General features: G+C 46.1%; 1 protein-coding gene across 5 annotated transcripts in view; it reads right to left on the bottom strand.

Annotated features, from left to right (window-relative positions):
• The window catches only part of SRGAP3 (SLIT-ROBO Rho GTPase activating protein 3), a 251006-nt gene that overhangs the window by 41104 nt on the left and 193438 nt on the right, over positions 1-16464 (bottom strand). For 2 of the 5 annotated variants that reach the window (XM_059161597.1, XM_059161600.1), the window contains exons 10-12: positions 13714-13798; positions 6682-6709; positions 4154-4240 (exon numbers count right to left, since the gene is read on the bottom strand). In XM_059161597.1, coding sequence (XP_059017580.1) covers positions 4154-4240; positions 6682-6709; positions 13714-13798 — 200 coding nt within the window. Of the gene's footprint in view, positions 1-1643; positions 1747-4153; positions 4241-6681; positions 6710-13713; positions 13799-16464 lie in introns of all 5 variants that reach the window. The other 3 variants (XR_009350776.1, XM_059161599.1, XM_059161598.1) reach the window with 2 other exon arrangements.

The following is a 16464-nucleotide window of genomic DNA, read 5'->3' on the forward strand; positions in this document are numbered from 1 at the left end:
CTTTCAGGGATTCCCACCCTGCTCCTCTCCACTTTGTCCCTACCCACCCGCTGGAAGCCTCGTGCACTCTAGGGGTCATGGCTCTTCATGCTCTGAGCTCTCGCAGCACTGGATTCCATGGGTCATTTACAGATGGCTCTTCCTGAATCACCTAATCTTTCAGCTTTCCATGCTGAAAACTTCCTGGGAGACACCATACACTCCCTGAGGGCACAGAGAATAGCTTATGTGTCCTTCAGTCCCATCCTGGCTATGGAGAGCAGCTTTTCCAAGGGCAAGGGTGAATGAGATGAAGTCTTGGTGGAGACAGGAGGGAAGATAAAGAAAGGTCTCTTGACCCATTTTCCCATGACTTATTAGATGGCAAACTGCTCACTCGGGCTTCCCTCCAAACAGTACCTCTTTCCTAATAGACCCAGCAGCAACCTTCTTTTGGGGATCTTCCATGTCTCTTTCCTCTGAGATAGCCTGAAGCAGCCCGTGCTCTTCCTAGACAGTCCCCATTGGTGCCCTACTGTTCCTCTGTCCCCTTTCCCTACTGTCCCTTCCCTAGAACTCAGCCCACAGGCAGAGACAGCTGTGGGACCCAGGCTGCTGGCTCTGCCTACCCAGTTCCATGTCTGCCTGCTGCACACACCCCCTTCCTCCCCCCGCTGAACTCCATCCTGGGAGTCCTGTGAACAGCATGTCAAGACGGAGGACGGAGTACCTGAGCAGGGGCAGCCTCCATGGCTCCAAAATTACCAGCAAAATCCGAGAACATTAACATTTCTCCTGACTGACACCAGTCTTCTTTTCTGCAGAAAGTCTCTTCACTGGATAATGGAGGGTTCTCAAATAACTGGCAGGGGTCCTTTCCCTTGCTCCCCCTAGCTCATGTTCCTCAAGCATCTCCCCCACCTGCTGCCCTTTTCAACTCTCTTGCCAGCTTCAGTTGCCTTGAGTCACTCGTTCTCTCTGGGATGCCTTGATCCTGTGCCCTTTGCCTCTACGAGGCAAGAACAAGACAAACTCACTGGGCTCAGACATTTTCATTTTTAATTTAGGATGTACGGGATGCATCTGGAATTCTAAAGGGATTACCTCAAGAAGCAAAACAAGGTTGGAGAGTTTTCTCTCAAAAATTTTATGTGTTTCCTTTCTCTGTATATTCTCAACCAAAAAAAAAAAAAAAAAAAAAATTACCTGTATAAAAACACAGTTAACCACAGGGATTTTCTTTGTGTTTCTTCCAACTAACCACCTCTTGGGAGGCGTGGATGCGAAGCAAGGTAAGGTGGTTTCTCGAACTGTCCCTGGGGCTTGCTAGGACCGCAGTTCCTGAAGCAGGAGAGCATGGCTGGCAGGGGCTACAGTGGTGCTGGCATTTCAACCTTGCTTGGACTTCATGGGCTTCATCGGGATCTTAACCAGGGAAAGCACTTAGAATCAACTGGTCAGAGACAAAAGCAGCTCTGCTTGGAAGCCCTTATTAAAGATAAGAGTAAGCTGCTTTAGGAACTAGCTTGCCCCAGGGCCAGGCCCAGGGCATGAGTGAAAGTTCTGGTTGGTCAGGGCAGGGTTGTGGGCCAAAGGGAGGAGGTGGAGAAAGGCTGCCATTACATTGGGCGCATTCGCGGACTCCGTAGCTCCCCAGCAAGTACCTTAATAAACGCTTCCATACAGCCGTTAAATAGTTTATGGCTACACACTGAGAGAGGCCTAGGTCTCCTCATTTTCTGTGGTTTAGGGGGAAGACAGGGGGGCCTAGGGAAAACGGAACAAAAGAAAACAAGAAAGCAACGATTGCAAACATACAACTGGGAAAGACGCTCTTAAAACCCGTGACTGGAGGAGAACACAAAATGTAAATGGAAACCCTTGAACCCCAGCATATTGGTGTCCAATGCTCCATCTGAAGGCCTTTGGATGTTTAAGGGGATCTTAATTTACCCACAATGTTAGGCAGGAGCAACGCTCATATAACACAAATGTATTCTAGATCACAGGGGAGAAATAGTATGTAGCCAGGAAACCATTGTAACTCCAATCAGAGGCTGTCATCCCGCAAAGCTGACCAGATGGAGGAGGAACCAGGGGAGAGAGATGTAATCTGTAGCCTGAGAAAGCAAGAGACTTTCAATGATGATTGGAAGGGTTAATTTTCATTAATTTGGCTTAAATTCATCACCAAGTCTCAACTCCCAATGTACCAGGGCACTGATCTTTCTAATGCCTCTTGGCATTTCAAATGCACTTGACTAATCTTTATTGCATTGATCTAAGAGCCAGGCAATTATTACTCTCATTTTAGAGATGGAGAAACTGATGCCTGGAGGGAGGCTACAGCTTTTTTGGGGGTCCCAGGGTAACCCAGGGTAATGATTATATCCTGTGCTTTAGTCAAGTACACTTTTGATTAAAGCACTTTCAAATCCATTATCACACTTAACGTTAGCTCCACCCTGTTCAGAAAGCTCCATTTTACAGAGGCAGAAACCGAGACCTCAAGAGGGAAACTGGCAGAGCCAGACCCAAACTAAGGCCAGTCACAGAGCCTTAGGGCACTTGTTCATTTCCAGCCAAGGACTCATTCCATCCCATTAACCCTTGCCAGCAGAGGACCTGTTGGGTCAGGTTGAAAGTGTCTTGCTTTACTTTTGGATCTCCATTCCCTGTGCTCCACTCTTGGCTCCAGGGAGGGGAAACCATACCACAGTTCACCAGAAACAGTGAAACAGCCACAAACACCAGACCAGTTTCCAGAGTTGCTCACCATGCATATACCTGTGTTGGCTTATTTGCTCATCTTTCGCCACCCAAGTTGGCCTGACTCAATGCCACCAGCCTTCCAGGGCAAAGGGCTTTCTGAGGTTAGGAGGAGGGCCCCTAACTGAGAGAGGCAGTTCATTTTCAAATGCCTTGGTTCACAATTTGGGGAGCAACAATTGGGACCTAGCTTGGCACAGGTAATGTCCACACATGACAAGCAAAGACCTGGTCCCCCAAGTCTTGGTTGATTTCTGTGAATGGGCAAGAAATCTTATGGATTGTGGAGCCAATCGAGGTAAAAGAGATTCATGCTGCCCCTCTGCTCAGTGGCCTTATCGTGCCTGTCCTCTTCAGCGGCCCAGCCATCTAGGGAAACCTCCTGAGCTTCTCCTACATGTTTGAGTACTGAGCAAATGCTGCTAGCTCCAGGACATGCATGGGCAAAGACACAGCTGAATCCAAGTATCATGCCACCCAAACATTGGAACCAAAATAACAGCACAGACCAAAATTTTAAAAAGAAACAACAGGCAAGACTATTTTGAGCCCATTTTGGATCTATGTCAATTTGGTTAGCTAAGTCCATGTCATTTCTTTTTCATCAGTTACCAATTTTTTGAGGATGTGGGTACGTGGGGTGGTACTTCTTACAGTGGATCTGCTTTTGAGTTTCCAAATGCCGAAAGAGAGAGTTAAAAAACTGTGACTCGAGGCCACAGGCTTCAATCTTGGGATTAGGAATAACTCGAGGATAGCAACTGCGCCACCTTGTTTCCCTAGTGTTCGGGGTTTCTATTTGTGAACATTCTCAGATGGTTTCCTCATCTCACACTGTAGGACACCCTCACAACAACCCTGTGAGGTAGGCAAGACTGATTAAATCCACTTGAAACTTAAAGAAAATTAGCCCGTGAGAGATGAAGAAACTTTCCAAGCGTCTCACAAATAAAATGTGATTGAAGCTAAGAATTGAATTCAGCTCTTCCTCTTCAAGATTCTGGTGTGAGTGTGAAATTGGGAAGTTCATTTTTATCTAGCAGTTGCTTTAAATTATCTATTAAACTCCCATGGCCAGCAAAAGTAGAGATTCTTAACGCAGGGGCTGGACACCCAGCCGGAGGGTTTTCTTAAAGTAAGTCTTATGGAGTTTTTTTCCTCCATAAGACTTTAAGACTTTCTCCATAAGACTTTCTCCAACAGGTTCCATCTGTTTATAAAATGGAATGAAGGGGGGGAAAGGATACTTTTCCCATTTCTCCCACCCAATCCAGAAAGCAAAGAACTGCTCACATCACACTGGGATTTCTTTCTTTGTGTGATGTTCTGGGTACTGACCAGAAATCTCTGACAAGGAAACGTAGCTATCCCAACTTCGCATGACATCCAATTGATTTTGACTTACTGAAGTGCTGGGTGGGGCACAAAGTGGGGAGCAGGGGGGCAGCTCAGCCAAGGAAAGTGGGGCAGCCTAAGCCTTCCATCTCTTCTGCTGCTCAGTTGCAGAGCAAAAGGAAAGAAAGAGAAAGGCAGGGAAAACAGGAATAGAGAAAGCCACGGAGAGGAAGAGAGAGAAACCAGAGACCAATGTCCCCTTTCTGCCTTTCAACCAAGATGAAAATTTACATACATTGGCCACATAAGAATTGGCCTCAAAATTACACTGTGACCAAAAGAATGGTGACTAAAATGTTCCCTAGATAACCCCATAGATGTGGGTGTCGATATCCAAAATGGTGGCGATATTATAGTTCAGAGGCAGCCAGGCCCTTGGAAGCCGTGCATGGGTATGCATAAGGTTCCATCTGTTTAGACAAGAAATCTCATGTGTTTTCATCGCTAATCCCAACCACAGGGACGAGCCAACCTAGGTTAAGGAAGCCAGTCTATAGCTAGAAAAATCACAATCAAACCTTATGTTTGCATTTGCTGCCCCATCTATCATGCACTTTTCAAGTGCATTATTGCATCCAGACCACCATGTTACAGGGTTACAAACTAGCATTATTCTAAGATCAGGTTCTGAAAAGTGAGAAAAAAATGTACCGTGTTGCAGCCCATGTGCAAAAATTGATCTACGCAAGGCCAGCAGCAACTTGGCTGAGGAGACCTGCTCAAAGGATCATCCAAAATGACACTAACCTTGGGCAGGAAACCATGGAAGATACGGAGAGCCATAGCATAGAAACATCTCACCCAGGGCCTTTAGGATTAAATTAAAAGCCACTTCAAGTTGGCAGCGCATTACACACAAATTTTAAATGAGTTTTGGAAGAAAGGGGAAGCTTTTAGTTTGCTAACAAAGTTGCCTCTGACCTTGGCCAAAGGCCAGAGTACAGATGGCTGGGTTTGCAGTTTAGTGCAGTATGTCTAAGTGAGAGGTCTGCAGTCACAGCTTGCATTTCCCAGGCCCTAGGTCAAAGAGGGTGTGGAAGACTACATCTCAGATGGCTTTATTTAAAAGTGAAAAAAACAAAACAAAAAAACCCCTCAACTTTTCTCTGAGTTAGACCCTGGGACCTGGCCAAGGGTTTGATTACAGATCTCTCCTGCAATCTGCTGGAACCATCTTCCTCTGCATGAGTTCTAGGAATTAGGAAGAAGTGAGGGATGGCTCAATTTGTCCCCCATCTGTTTTCCTATTTGCAGACTTTGGTGTAAAATGTGGCTTCTGTTGTTTGGGGACTATGACAACATCTTCTTGCCAGAGAATATAAATAAATAAATGAGTTTGTTCCTGGAAAGTATTTAGAAAGGGACCCTACACATCTGCTGACCCTTTGCTGGAAGGTCCTCGCCTGGCATTATGAATCACTCTGATATTCCCAGACTTCTGGGGCCCAGAGGAACAGCTGCACAGCTAAACTTCTGGGAAGCCCTCTCTCTCCTCATCCTGATCCCAGCAAAGTGAAAACCTCAGAGCTTTCCAAGCCTCTTCCCAGCCAACTCTCTTCCAGATGGACAGGAGGGAGTTGAGGGTTTATCTTCCCTTTTGCCAAGTAGAACAGCTTTCCAGGATTTTGGGCCACTGGCTCGATTAGTGTTGGGCAGTGGGGTAACTATTTGCTGGGAATTTGAAAGGAAAGAGATGGGTTCTAAGGAACAACCTGGTCAGCAAAAGTGTTGCTTAGAGATCGCAACACTCTGAAAGTAGATGAAAGGTCCACTCGCTGAAGGTCAACCCTTCAGCTACCACCTGATGAGTGGAAAGTGTTCACTGGCTCTGGTCTGCTCAGGGAAAAGCGCAAAAGGTAATGTTGAGCAAGCTGGAGAGAAAGCAGAAGTTGCCCATTTGTTACTGTCTCAACAAGGGACTCCCCCATCAGTCCATCCAAGTGCCCAGGAGGTGTGAAGCCAGAGTGTGGGCGGTAGGGGCATCTGTACGCGCTTGCGTGGCTATGCGCATGCATACGCCCAGACGTGTGCCATACGAGCCAAACCCAAAGACCTGGCAAATGTGGACCCCAGGCTGGGCCTTCTGCCTGGGGAAGGCAGTTTGCTCAGCAGCCAAAGAACAGATGGGGAGACAGGTCAACAGTTATCCCACAGCTTCTGGCCTCTACTGGTTGTCCTCAGCCACTATGCAATATATATTACTGTCCCACCAGATGGAGAGCGCCAACAGAACACACCCCACTTTTCCACAGCAGCTTGGGGAAGGCACCTTCCCCATTACAGGCCTGAAGGGGGCATGGCTTCACCAGCATGATGCTAGGACAAGCAGAACAGCCAGCCTCTCTCAGCACAGCCACACCATCCCTTCAAGACACTGGTGAAGAGCTATCCTGCTCTAAAAACAGCCCAGCTTCTCCAAGCTCTCAGCAGTATCTGCTTTCCCACCTTCCCGCCTTCCCACGGCTCCTGCACTTCCCAGCCCCTCCCGATCCCCATTTCAGGCAGCAGGTGCCAAAAAACAAGATCCCCCAGTCTTACCTGGTTGTGCCACATTCTGCTCTCTCTCCTGGAAAGAAAAGTATACACTGATGTTTAATTGTTTTTGTTTTTTTTAACGCACAAACATTCATCTCTTTCTAAAAAGAACTTAATTATTTGGGAAATGGGAAACAAAATTTTGCCTAAGTAATGGTCTGCTGGAAAGAACTGAGTCTTATTAAATCCCCAGGGCCTCCTAGCTGTAAGGTTATGTTCACATAAATTTCATTGTGTATTGCTCACGTGGTTTTTGTTTTTTGTTTTGTTTTTTTTTTTCAGTGATTTTCATACTGCAGCCTGCTGACCACTTGCATCAGAATCTTCTGGAGGGCCTTATTAAAACTGCAGATTTGGGGACTTTCCCATGGGCCTTCTGGATCAGAATCTCTGGGCTCAGACAGGAATCTGCATTTTAACAAGCACCCCAGGTGATCCCTTCTGTGCATGCTAAAACGTAAGAACTCAGGCACTTTTTATCAACAAAGGTTGGTTGATGAGGTGGCTGGATGGCTCAGCTGGTTAAGCATCTACCTTTGGCTCAGGTCATGACCCCAGGGTCCTGGGAATGAGTCTCTCAGCAGGCTCCCTGCTCAGCAGGAAGTCTGCTTCTCCCTTTTCTGCTACCCCTCTGCTTGTTCTCTCTCTCACATGAATAAATAAAATCTTAAAAAAAAAAAATGTTGGTTGAGCACCTGTCATATATTTGGCCCTAAAGAGCAACAGATACAAGATACCTCTTGTTGTTCCTTAACCCAGCCACACCCTTACCCTGTCCCCTCCTGTCTTCACTCTCAACTGAAGACCTTCTTGCTTCCTTCACTAGAGAAGAAAATCAGTAAGACAGGTCTTGATATGCTTCCGTAAGACTCACCCACCCACCTGTGCCTGCCCATTCACTCTCTACCTCCTCTCCTCTCCAGTATCCTAGAGAAGCATCCTGATTTTGTCAAGCCCAGACCTCATATTCAGGGTCCCAGCCCCCTCTGCCCATCTCAGATGCTTTTCCTGCAAGTGCCCCCCACCACCCCAAACATGACCAATGTTCTTTCTTCTGGATCATTTCCATTTACATATAAACATGTTCTGGATATGTATAATCTAGCTTTGAAACCTCCCCTGGGCCCCCTTTCTGCCTCTAACTCCATTCCCATTTCTTTCCTTTACAGCAAAGCTTGCAGAAGGACCTGTCTAGGAAGGACTCTTGCTTCCCACGCTCAATCCCACAGAGGTTGGCTTCTGACCTCACCATCCATAGGGACTGCCAGCTCTGTGTGGACGAATCCACCGTCTTCGCTGCTTTTATCTGACTTCTCAGCATCAACAACTCAGTGAATCACTCCCTTCTTCTTACAACGCTTTCTCCTTGATTTTCATGACTCCACACTTCCCAAGGGTCCCTCCGGCCATACAGGCTGTTTCTCAGTTTCTCTTGCTGTCACCTCATCTGCCCAGCCTCTGACCTCCAAATGATGGGATGCTCCCAGAAGATGTACCCAGATCTCTTTCTGAGATCTGCCTAACCATGACAGAAGTGCTTACCAAAGACTCCCTAAACTTATCTCCAGATCTTCCATTTCCTTGGAATTCCAGACTCCTTGCCACTGCCTTTCTTTTCTATTTTTTTTTTAAGATTTTATTTATTTATTTGACAGACAGAGATCAGAGGCAAGCAGAGAGAGAGGGGGAAGCAGGCTCCCCACCGAGCAGAAAGCCCAATGCGGGGCTTGATCCCAGGACCCTGAGATCATGACCTGAGCCAAAGGCAGAGGCTTAACCCACTGAGCCACCCAGGAGCCCCTTTCTTTTCTATTTTTAACAGCTTTGTTAAAGCATAATTTACAAAGCATAAAATTCACCCACTTGAAATGTATGATTCAATTATTTAGTAAACCGTCACAACCATTCAATTTTAGAATATTTCCTTCACACGAAAAAGAGCCCTTGTGCCAACTCACAGTGACTCCCCCTTCCCATCTCCAGCCTAGGGCAACTGTTCATCTATTCTCTGTGTCTATGGATTTGCTTATTCTAGACACTTTATAAAAATGGAATCATGTAATGCACAGTCTTTTGCATTTGGCTTATTTCATTTAGCGTATGCTTTTGAGGTTCACCCACACAGCACGACTCAGTACTTCATTCCAGTTATGATGCAGCAGAGAACATCTAGGCCAGGGCTGCCCAATAGAAATGTAATGGAAGCCACAATTTCTAGCAGCCATGTTATAAAAAGTGAAGAGAAATAGCTGAGATTAATTTTAATAACATATTGTGTTTAACTTAATACATGAAAAATATCATTCGATATCTAGCAACATAAAAATTCGTAAAATAGTGTGTGTATATATATATATATATTTTGTGTGTGTGTGTTAACTCAGAAATCAAAAATTTTTTACCTTTTACTTCTGAGACCTGTTGGGAACTTTAAAAGTATATTTTATAGTTAGTGGCTCAGTCATTTACAGAAGGTCAGACTGTCTGGACCTGGCAGACACTGGTTCCATAATGTGCTACTAAATCTTGGCCCGAAACAGTTATGTCCCATCCCTTTTATGGATAACACACTATTTCTTCTTGAGGCACTACAGTGAACTGAAAAGCCACCGGTATCTAGGGTATAAACCCTAGAGCTTACAGACTACCTGGAGCAGTAAAAAGGTCAGAGAGCTAAGACTCAGACATGATGATAAACTAAGAATCCTCTGGCCAATAAAATAGCACAGTCACAGCCAAGGGCATATAGGGGTGTGTTCTTGTTCCCAAGATGTGCCAGTGACATTTACAACAAGGAATGCCCATTTGCAAGACACGTAGAAGCCTTTGACTTGTGTGTCTGGGATCGATCATGTTAACAAAATTTGCTTCCAAGTGAGTGCTTGTGTTTCCTCTAACTTGTGGCTTCTTTGAGCTATCCTGTCAAAAGAGTGCTTGAAAGGAATGGATTACACCAGACACTTCATTAAAAAAACAAACAAACAAAAAAACACCAAAAAAAAAAAAAAAAACCAACTTGCATCTTTTCAATCAAAATATTCTGCTTGCCCCATATTTCTCACCTGTTTCCAAAATTTTCAGTGTCCCTCCCAATACAAAATAGCCCTCTGAGGACGTAAAAAGGCCACTGATGCTGGTATAACCCCACCCCAACCTACTCTTGGATGAGTTTTCTACTGGATGGAAGAGTCCGTATATCCAGGTCGTGGTGAATCATCCACTGACCCTCAGAAGAATGAAGGAGCTGAGATTCTGAGGTCGCTTTGGCCTGCGCAATTTTTCCATGCTTGTTGTCCAGTGGGCAAGGACTTGACCCATCTAAGTCAGTGTGCATTTTCCCCTTTCACCCAGTGCCCTAAGAATCCACATCTACCTGTATCAGGCAGTGGGGATACAAATGTGACTCGAGATTTGGTTTCAGCTGCAGTTCTTTTCAGTAATTTGGTGATTTATTAACTTCAGAAAAAACAATATATCAGTGTTCATTACTTGTGACAAATACACCATATTCACTGATGTCAGTAACAGGAAATACTGGATGTGGAGTCTATGGGAACTAATGGTACCATCTTGCAACCTTTCCGTAAATCTAACACTATTCTGAAACAAAATCTATATTATTTCATTTATTTATTTTTAAAGATTTTATTTATTTGTTTTATTTATTTATTTACAGAAGAATGAGAGATAGAAAGAGTGTGTGGGGGGAGGAGCAGAGGGCCAGGGAGAGACAGAATCCCAAGCAGACTCCACACCAAGTGGGATCCTGATGTGGGGCTTGATCTCATGACGCCGAGATCATGTCCTAAACTGAAACCAAGAGTCAGATGCTCAACCAAATGAGCCATGTAAGCACCCCTAAAATAAAGTCTATTTTTAAAAAAAAAAACAAAACCTCTCCGGAACTGACCAGTCTAACAAGGTCCATGCCAGTTTTCAAAAGAAGCACAATGGGCTTTTCCACAGCTGGGTTACTAGAGAACAGGACTCTGGAGATTGTTCTTGATGGCTCTTTCTTAGCAGCCCTTATATTCAGAAGCTGTATTTTCCTGCAGTTTTTCATAGCTATTCAGTCTAAAACTCAGATGGAGGACTGGTAAATCACATCTCAGAACAAGGTGTAGGTGAAGACTAAAGAAACTTGGAAGACCAAGTTGGTTAGGAGTCATGCCAACCTGAGCTAATTTTTATTATTATTTCATTCAAGCCATTCAGGCAAGGGCAGGAAGAAAAGGTTTTATCAGAGAGCACACAAGAGTAAGCTGGAGAGGAGCACTTTCTCATCTGGGATCTTATCTTTTTTTTTTTTTTAAGATTTTATTTCTTTATCCAAGGGGGGATAGCACACGCAGGATGGAGAGGTAGAGGGAAAAGCAGGCTCCCCACTGAGCAGGGAGCCCAACATGGGGCTCCATCCCAAGACCCTGGGATCGTGACCTGAGTCTAAGGCTGACACTTAACCAACTAAGCCACCCCAGGCATCCTGGGATCTTATTTTTTAAAAAAAGAACATCTGGTTTTCTAAATCCAGGGGACTTGATTTTCAAAGTACAAGTAGCTCATACGGACCTGCCTTTTGGTGCGTGGCTCTGAGAAACAGGCTCCGGGGGCCATAAAAGCAATCCTCCTCTTCAATGCTAGTTGTGGGAGCTGCCCCGAACCCATCTGAGCTCCTCTCTAGGACTTTCTGGCTCTTCCCTTTCCTTCCATTCTTGTTACTTTAGTGCACTCTTCACTGCCCTACTCCTCTGCAGCCCCACTCACCTGGCCCAATGTGGAAATGTCTAAGTGTCAAAATGGGCAAAATGGAGAGGGATGTCAGGGAAATGGAGAAAAAGCTCATTGCAACGCACTCCTCCCCACTCTTCCCCCCAGTCCATGAGTTTTGACAAACATATATACCCATGTCCAACCAGCACCCAAATCAGGATACAGACTTCCATCACTCCCCGAAGTTCCCCAGAAGCTAGAAGTCACAAAACTCATCTTTGCTGATAAAAGTCAGATGAGTGGTTGCTTGGGGTAGAGGAGGGAAAATTAACTGCAGAGGGATACAGAGGAGCTTTTGGGGTGACGGAAATGTTCTATATCCTGATCTGGGTGTATATATTTGTCAAAACTGACTTCTATGCAAAATGAGTAGATTTTATTATATGTAATTTACATGTCAATAAAATTGACTGAAAAAATTCTATTGATACTTGTTTCAAAATCCTGGTTATTCCCCCAAACTGTAGTTGTTCATCTTTCTTGAAGCCTTTCTGGCTCTTCTGGGCTCATGGTGATCCTTTCCTCTCCTGGCTCAGACCCTTAGAGTCTGCACTGTTCACATGGCAATTCAACCAGTGTTTCTGTATGACTTAATATTACCGCTTTTGATTTTTTTATAAATTTGTGAATTGTCTCCTCACTAAATTAAAAGAGCCTTGGGGCTGGGAAATGATTTAATTTCTCACTGTTTCTTCGAAAGCATGGGGCTCACAAATGCCAAGCATCTGCAGATTCCAGCTATCCACCTGACTGGTACCAATTGGACAGCATCAGGGAAGACTTAGTGGCTAGGTTACAGCCACCAGACTGTGCACCCCTATGGAGATGAGAGTGATCCTGTGGGAGGCAAGGACACATTGTGGGTGGCAATCCCCTAGTGCCCAGTGAATGTTAGCCCCATGCCCCATTCTGATTCTCATCTGCCACACTCCTCCTTCCCTGAAAAACTTTGATGACCTCTATGCCTGCTTTAAGCTGTCATCTTGGGACCTACTGGCATCATCACCTTGGAAGTTCCCATCATCTCTCTCATGTTGGTCTCCTATTTCCTGAATCCCAAGCTTTTTTTTTCTTTAGGCAGAGTATATCATTCAGCCAATTGTCCTTGCCAAAAGAATACAAGAATAGATCTGGATGCGGGGCTCCAAGCAGCACCTAGCAACTCCAGAAACCCCAGATCAGTGCCTCCTTCTCAGAGCTTAGTCTCACACCAGTTTCCAGGGCTTCCAGGATTTGCTGCAAACCATCTCTGACCTTGGGGCCTAGTTCATGTCCTCACGACCTTTCGATTCAACATTCATTTAGTGACTATTAACTGAGTGTCTACTGTGAGCCAGGTACTATTCTTGGCACTAGAAACAAAGGGGAGGACAAAATAAACAAGGAAGTCCCTACTCTGATTGAAGATACGATACTGTTGTGGTGGAGGTGTGACCAAAGATAATGAGCAAATGAATAAATAACAAATAGGATGGTGATGAGTAAGATGAAGAAAAGCAAACGGAGTGTGCTGGGACAGAGGTGGTGCTTTCTTGAGGTTGGGTCAAAGAGAGTCTCAGTAAGGAAGTGACATCTGCAGGATAAAGAACCAGTCATACTGAGATCTGGGGTAAGGGCATTCCAGGTAGAGAGAACAGCAGATGCAAAGGCCCTGAGGGAGAATAAGCTTGATGAGTTTTGAAGGGCAGAAAGGAGCTTAGTGGGGTTGGAGCATGTAAGGGAGTAGAGAACAATAAGTGAGCTCAGGGCAACAGGCAGAGGTCAAATGATGTGAGGCCTCACGTACCATGAGATCACTGGGATTTTACTCCAACTGGCACTGAAAGCCTTTGGGTAGTCTTAAACCTACTCTCCACATCCCTCAAGGACCAAACATTGCCTTCCATATATGGATTCTTCTTTTTTAGACCTAGCCTCCTGGCCAGACACTCCACTAGTATCCCTGGAAAACAGCATCTGCTAATAAGCATCAATGCAGACCTCTGTGCTCCTGGATTCCCACTCCCTTCCTACTGGGGACCCCTTTCATCACTTTGCCTCGGACCTTTCCCCGGAACTTAAACTACTACTTCTGGTGGTCCCATGTTCTCTGCAGCCAGACTAGACCCCTTTTGACATCTGTACTAGCCTGCCCCAGTCTGCTTGCTGGCTCTGCTACGAGGCCTCACTCTACCAAGTGCCCCAGGTCTCAAGCTGCAACAGCTCAAGGAGCCACAACAACACAGGCACCCCTCCTCACAGGCCTCCACCACCCAACCAACTCACCTTCACCCAGGGTCTGCTTGAGTAAGTCATGCTTGGCCTGTAGCTTAGTGATGAGGTTACTGCCGTTCACATATTCTTTAAATTTCTGTAAGACACAAGGCATGTGGCCATTACAGACTGCAGGGCCAAGTCACATGGTATCCACCCCTCAACCAACCTCTGAGCCGGGGAGGTCGAAAGGAGATGAGGTCACCCTCTAGGACGCCAGCATGGGGAAAAGAGGAGCCTCTGACCTGTTCCTCTGCTCTTCTCCGTCAGATGCCAGCTCTGCAGAGCATGGCTGTCCAGCCTACGCATTTTAGACCAGTATGGGGAACACAAAGAAAGCTCAGGGGCAGTGTGAGCAGTGAAAGGAGCTTTTGTCAGGTGAGGACAGTGGGGGGTCCCTAGCAGACGGCTTCTTTAGTCTTCAGGCTCCACTGTGCTTCTGGGCCACGAGCAATAAAAATGGGAACCGTGTCTGGGGGCAGGCAGCTGAGGGGAGAGCGCTTCATCAGATCTGTCACAGAGGAGCCTCCTAATGAGCCTTTCTCTCATCCGGCCCCACTCCGAAGGAGGAGGGGCTCAGCAGTCCCCTAAAGACATTCCTGTTAAAATAACCTGGACTGCATTAGGAGACAAAATTTTCTTCTTTTTAAAGAGGAGACAGGGGAGGCTGACATAGGGAACTGATCTGCCCAGGGTCCCTGGGACCCCCAGGCCTCTCATTCAGGGGCCTTGTCAAGCACAACACACTTCAGAGCAGAACAGAGGGACAAGAGCCACAGAACAGAAACACATTCGCCTGCACCCTAATGCAGCTGGGCCTCAGCCATCCCTCCCTCTACACAAGTACCGGCGTTCATTGGCCCATCCTGTATCACGCAAACCCAGGCCCGGAGCCCCCTCTGCTGGGGCATGTCTTTGCCAGACTATGAGGTGTTGTCAGTGGGGTCCACACCCAGTTGGTTTTTGGCTCCCAAGTGCCTACCACTGCGCCTCGCATAGAGCCAGTGCTGAGAAACTTCGTGGGGGGTGACATAGAAGGGAGGGTAGAGAGGCAATAAGCTAATAAAGAAAGTGAGATACACAATTGGCCTGCTACTGGTGAATGCCGTGGATAAGAAAAAGGCAGGAATGGGGGACTAGGAATTAGGGCAGACCTCATGGCAAAGCTGCCCTATGAACCCAGGACCGAAGGAGGTGAGGAAGGGGCCGTGTGGGTACACATGTGCACATGGGGGATGCAGAGTTCTCAGCGGATGGAACGGCAATTGCAAATGCCTGAAAATGAAGGCACAGGATGGCATGATTGCCCCAGAGCTTCCAGCTAGTTTCTCACAAAGAAATCCACTTTATTGCCCCAGCCAGGATGCTCACAAAGGGGGTGTAGAGGAGCAAACAAGTGAACCACAGCAGTTTGGGACATCCTAACAGATAAAGGAGCACCTGCAAGATCTGCATCATCTCCCTGAAGACAGGTATAGGGTAAAAACCCAAGATGTGGGGGCTGACATGTGCTCAGATAAGACTGGGGTCACCCCACCCTGGCCCCAACTTAGTAGGTATCTGGAACAGTGAGGCTGGCAGGAGATGGTGGCATCCTCTCTCCTCAGCCAGAGTCCTTCTTGGTTCGTAGGACCTCGTCTTCCGGTTATTAAAAACCACTCCCCCTTGAGCACTCAGCAGTTTTCAGGCTTGTACCTTTGCGTACCCCAGGCTCTCTGGATGCTTCCAGGACTGACACCCTCTGCTCTTATCCAATGTTTAACAATTCACCATAAGAAGCAGAGCTGAGTTCTGAGCAGAAGTTTTCTCCATCATGCCCTTCTGCCCCTGGTAGTTGAAGCTGTAATCCCAAACACATAATTCATACCTTGGTGGGTTATTCACTGGTTAGTGGAAATTATACCCCAGGGTTCTGGAGCCTGTGAATTCTGCCAGCTTTTTCCAAGTTTCATCTGGGCTTCATATGTGATCCATGATTGAAAGAATGCCATCAAATTGAACTGATGTTTGCATTAAAAGGAATATTAGGTCCTCAAAAATGCCTAAAATAATGTCACAACATCAAGTCGTGAAGTGTACTTGCCAACCGGTTGATAGATTAAATATTAAAATTAAAATAGAACATCCATGACCCTTAATTATAAACATTGGTGAATTCTTTTAACTTCAAGCAGGTCAGACCCCCTTCTCTGCTTCTGCTACCCAGATTCTTTGTTTCTGCTGCCAAAGGGAATCAATATTCATACACGCCCCTTATTTAATCTTTGTAACCCATAAAATTCTCTTTGTACACACAGTAGGTCCTCAGGGGACGTGCTGAAGCCCAGAAACCAGCCTGGGCTGACTCACGAAGACCAGCTTCATTTTTCTTCTCAAAAACAACAAAGTCAAGGAGTGAAGCTTGAGGAAATACTATCCATGTTTTCAGTAAGGGATTCGACGAGGCCTAGCACAAGATGGAACTGGGTGTCAGAACTGGGTGCATTTGTGACTAGTTAAATGACCACATCTAAAAGTGCTGATTAGCGGATTAGCATCAGTCGTGGCTGATTTTGTTTTGTTTTGTTTTTGTTTTTAAGATTTTATTTATTTACTTGACAAAGATCACAAGTAGGCAGAGAGGCAGAGAGAGAGAGAGAGAGAGAGAAGCAGGCTCGCCGCTAAACAGAAAGCCCGATGTGGGGTTCGATCCCAGGACCCTGAGATCATGACCCGAGCCTAAGGCAGAGGCTTAACCCACTGAGCCACCCAGGTGCCCCAGCC

Source organism: Mustela lutreola, chromosome 2, assembly GCF_030435805.1.
Source record: "Mustela lutreola isolate mMusLut2 chromosome 2, mMusLut2.pri, whole genome shotgun sequence".
In the NCBI taxonomy this organism is placed as follows: domain Eukaryota; kingdom Metazoa; phylum Chordata; class Mammalia; order Carnivora; family Mustelidae; genus Mustela; species Mustela lutreola.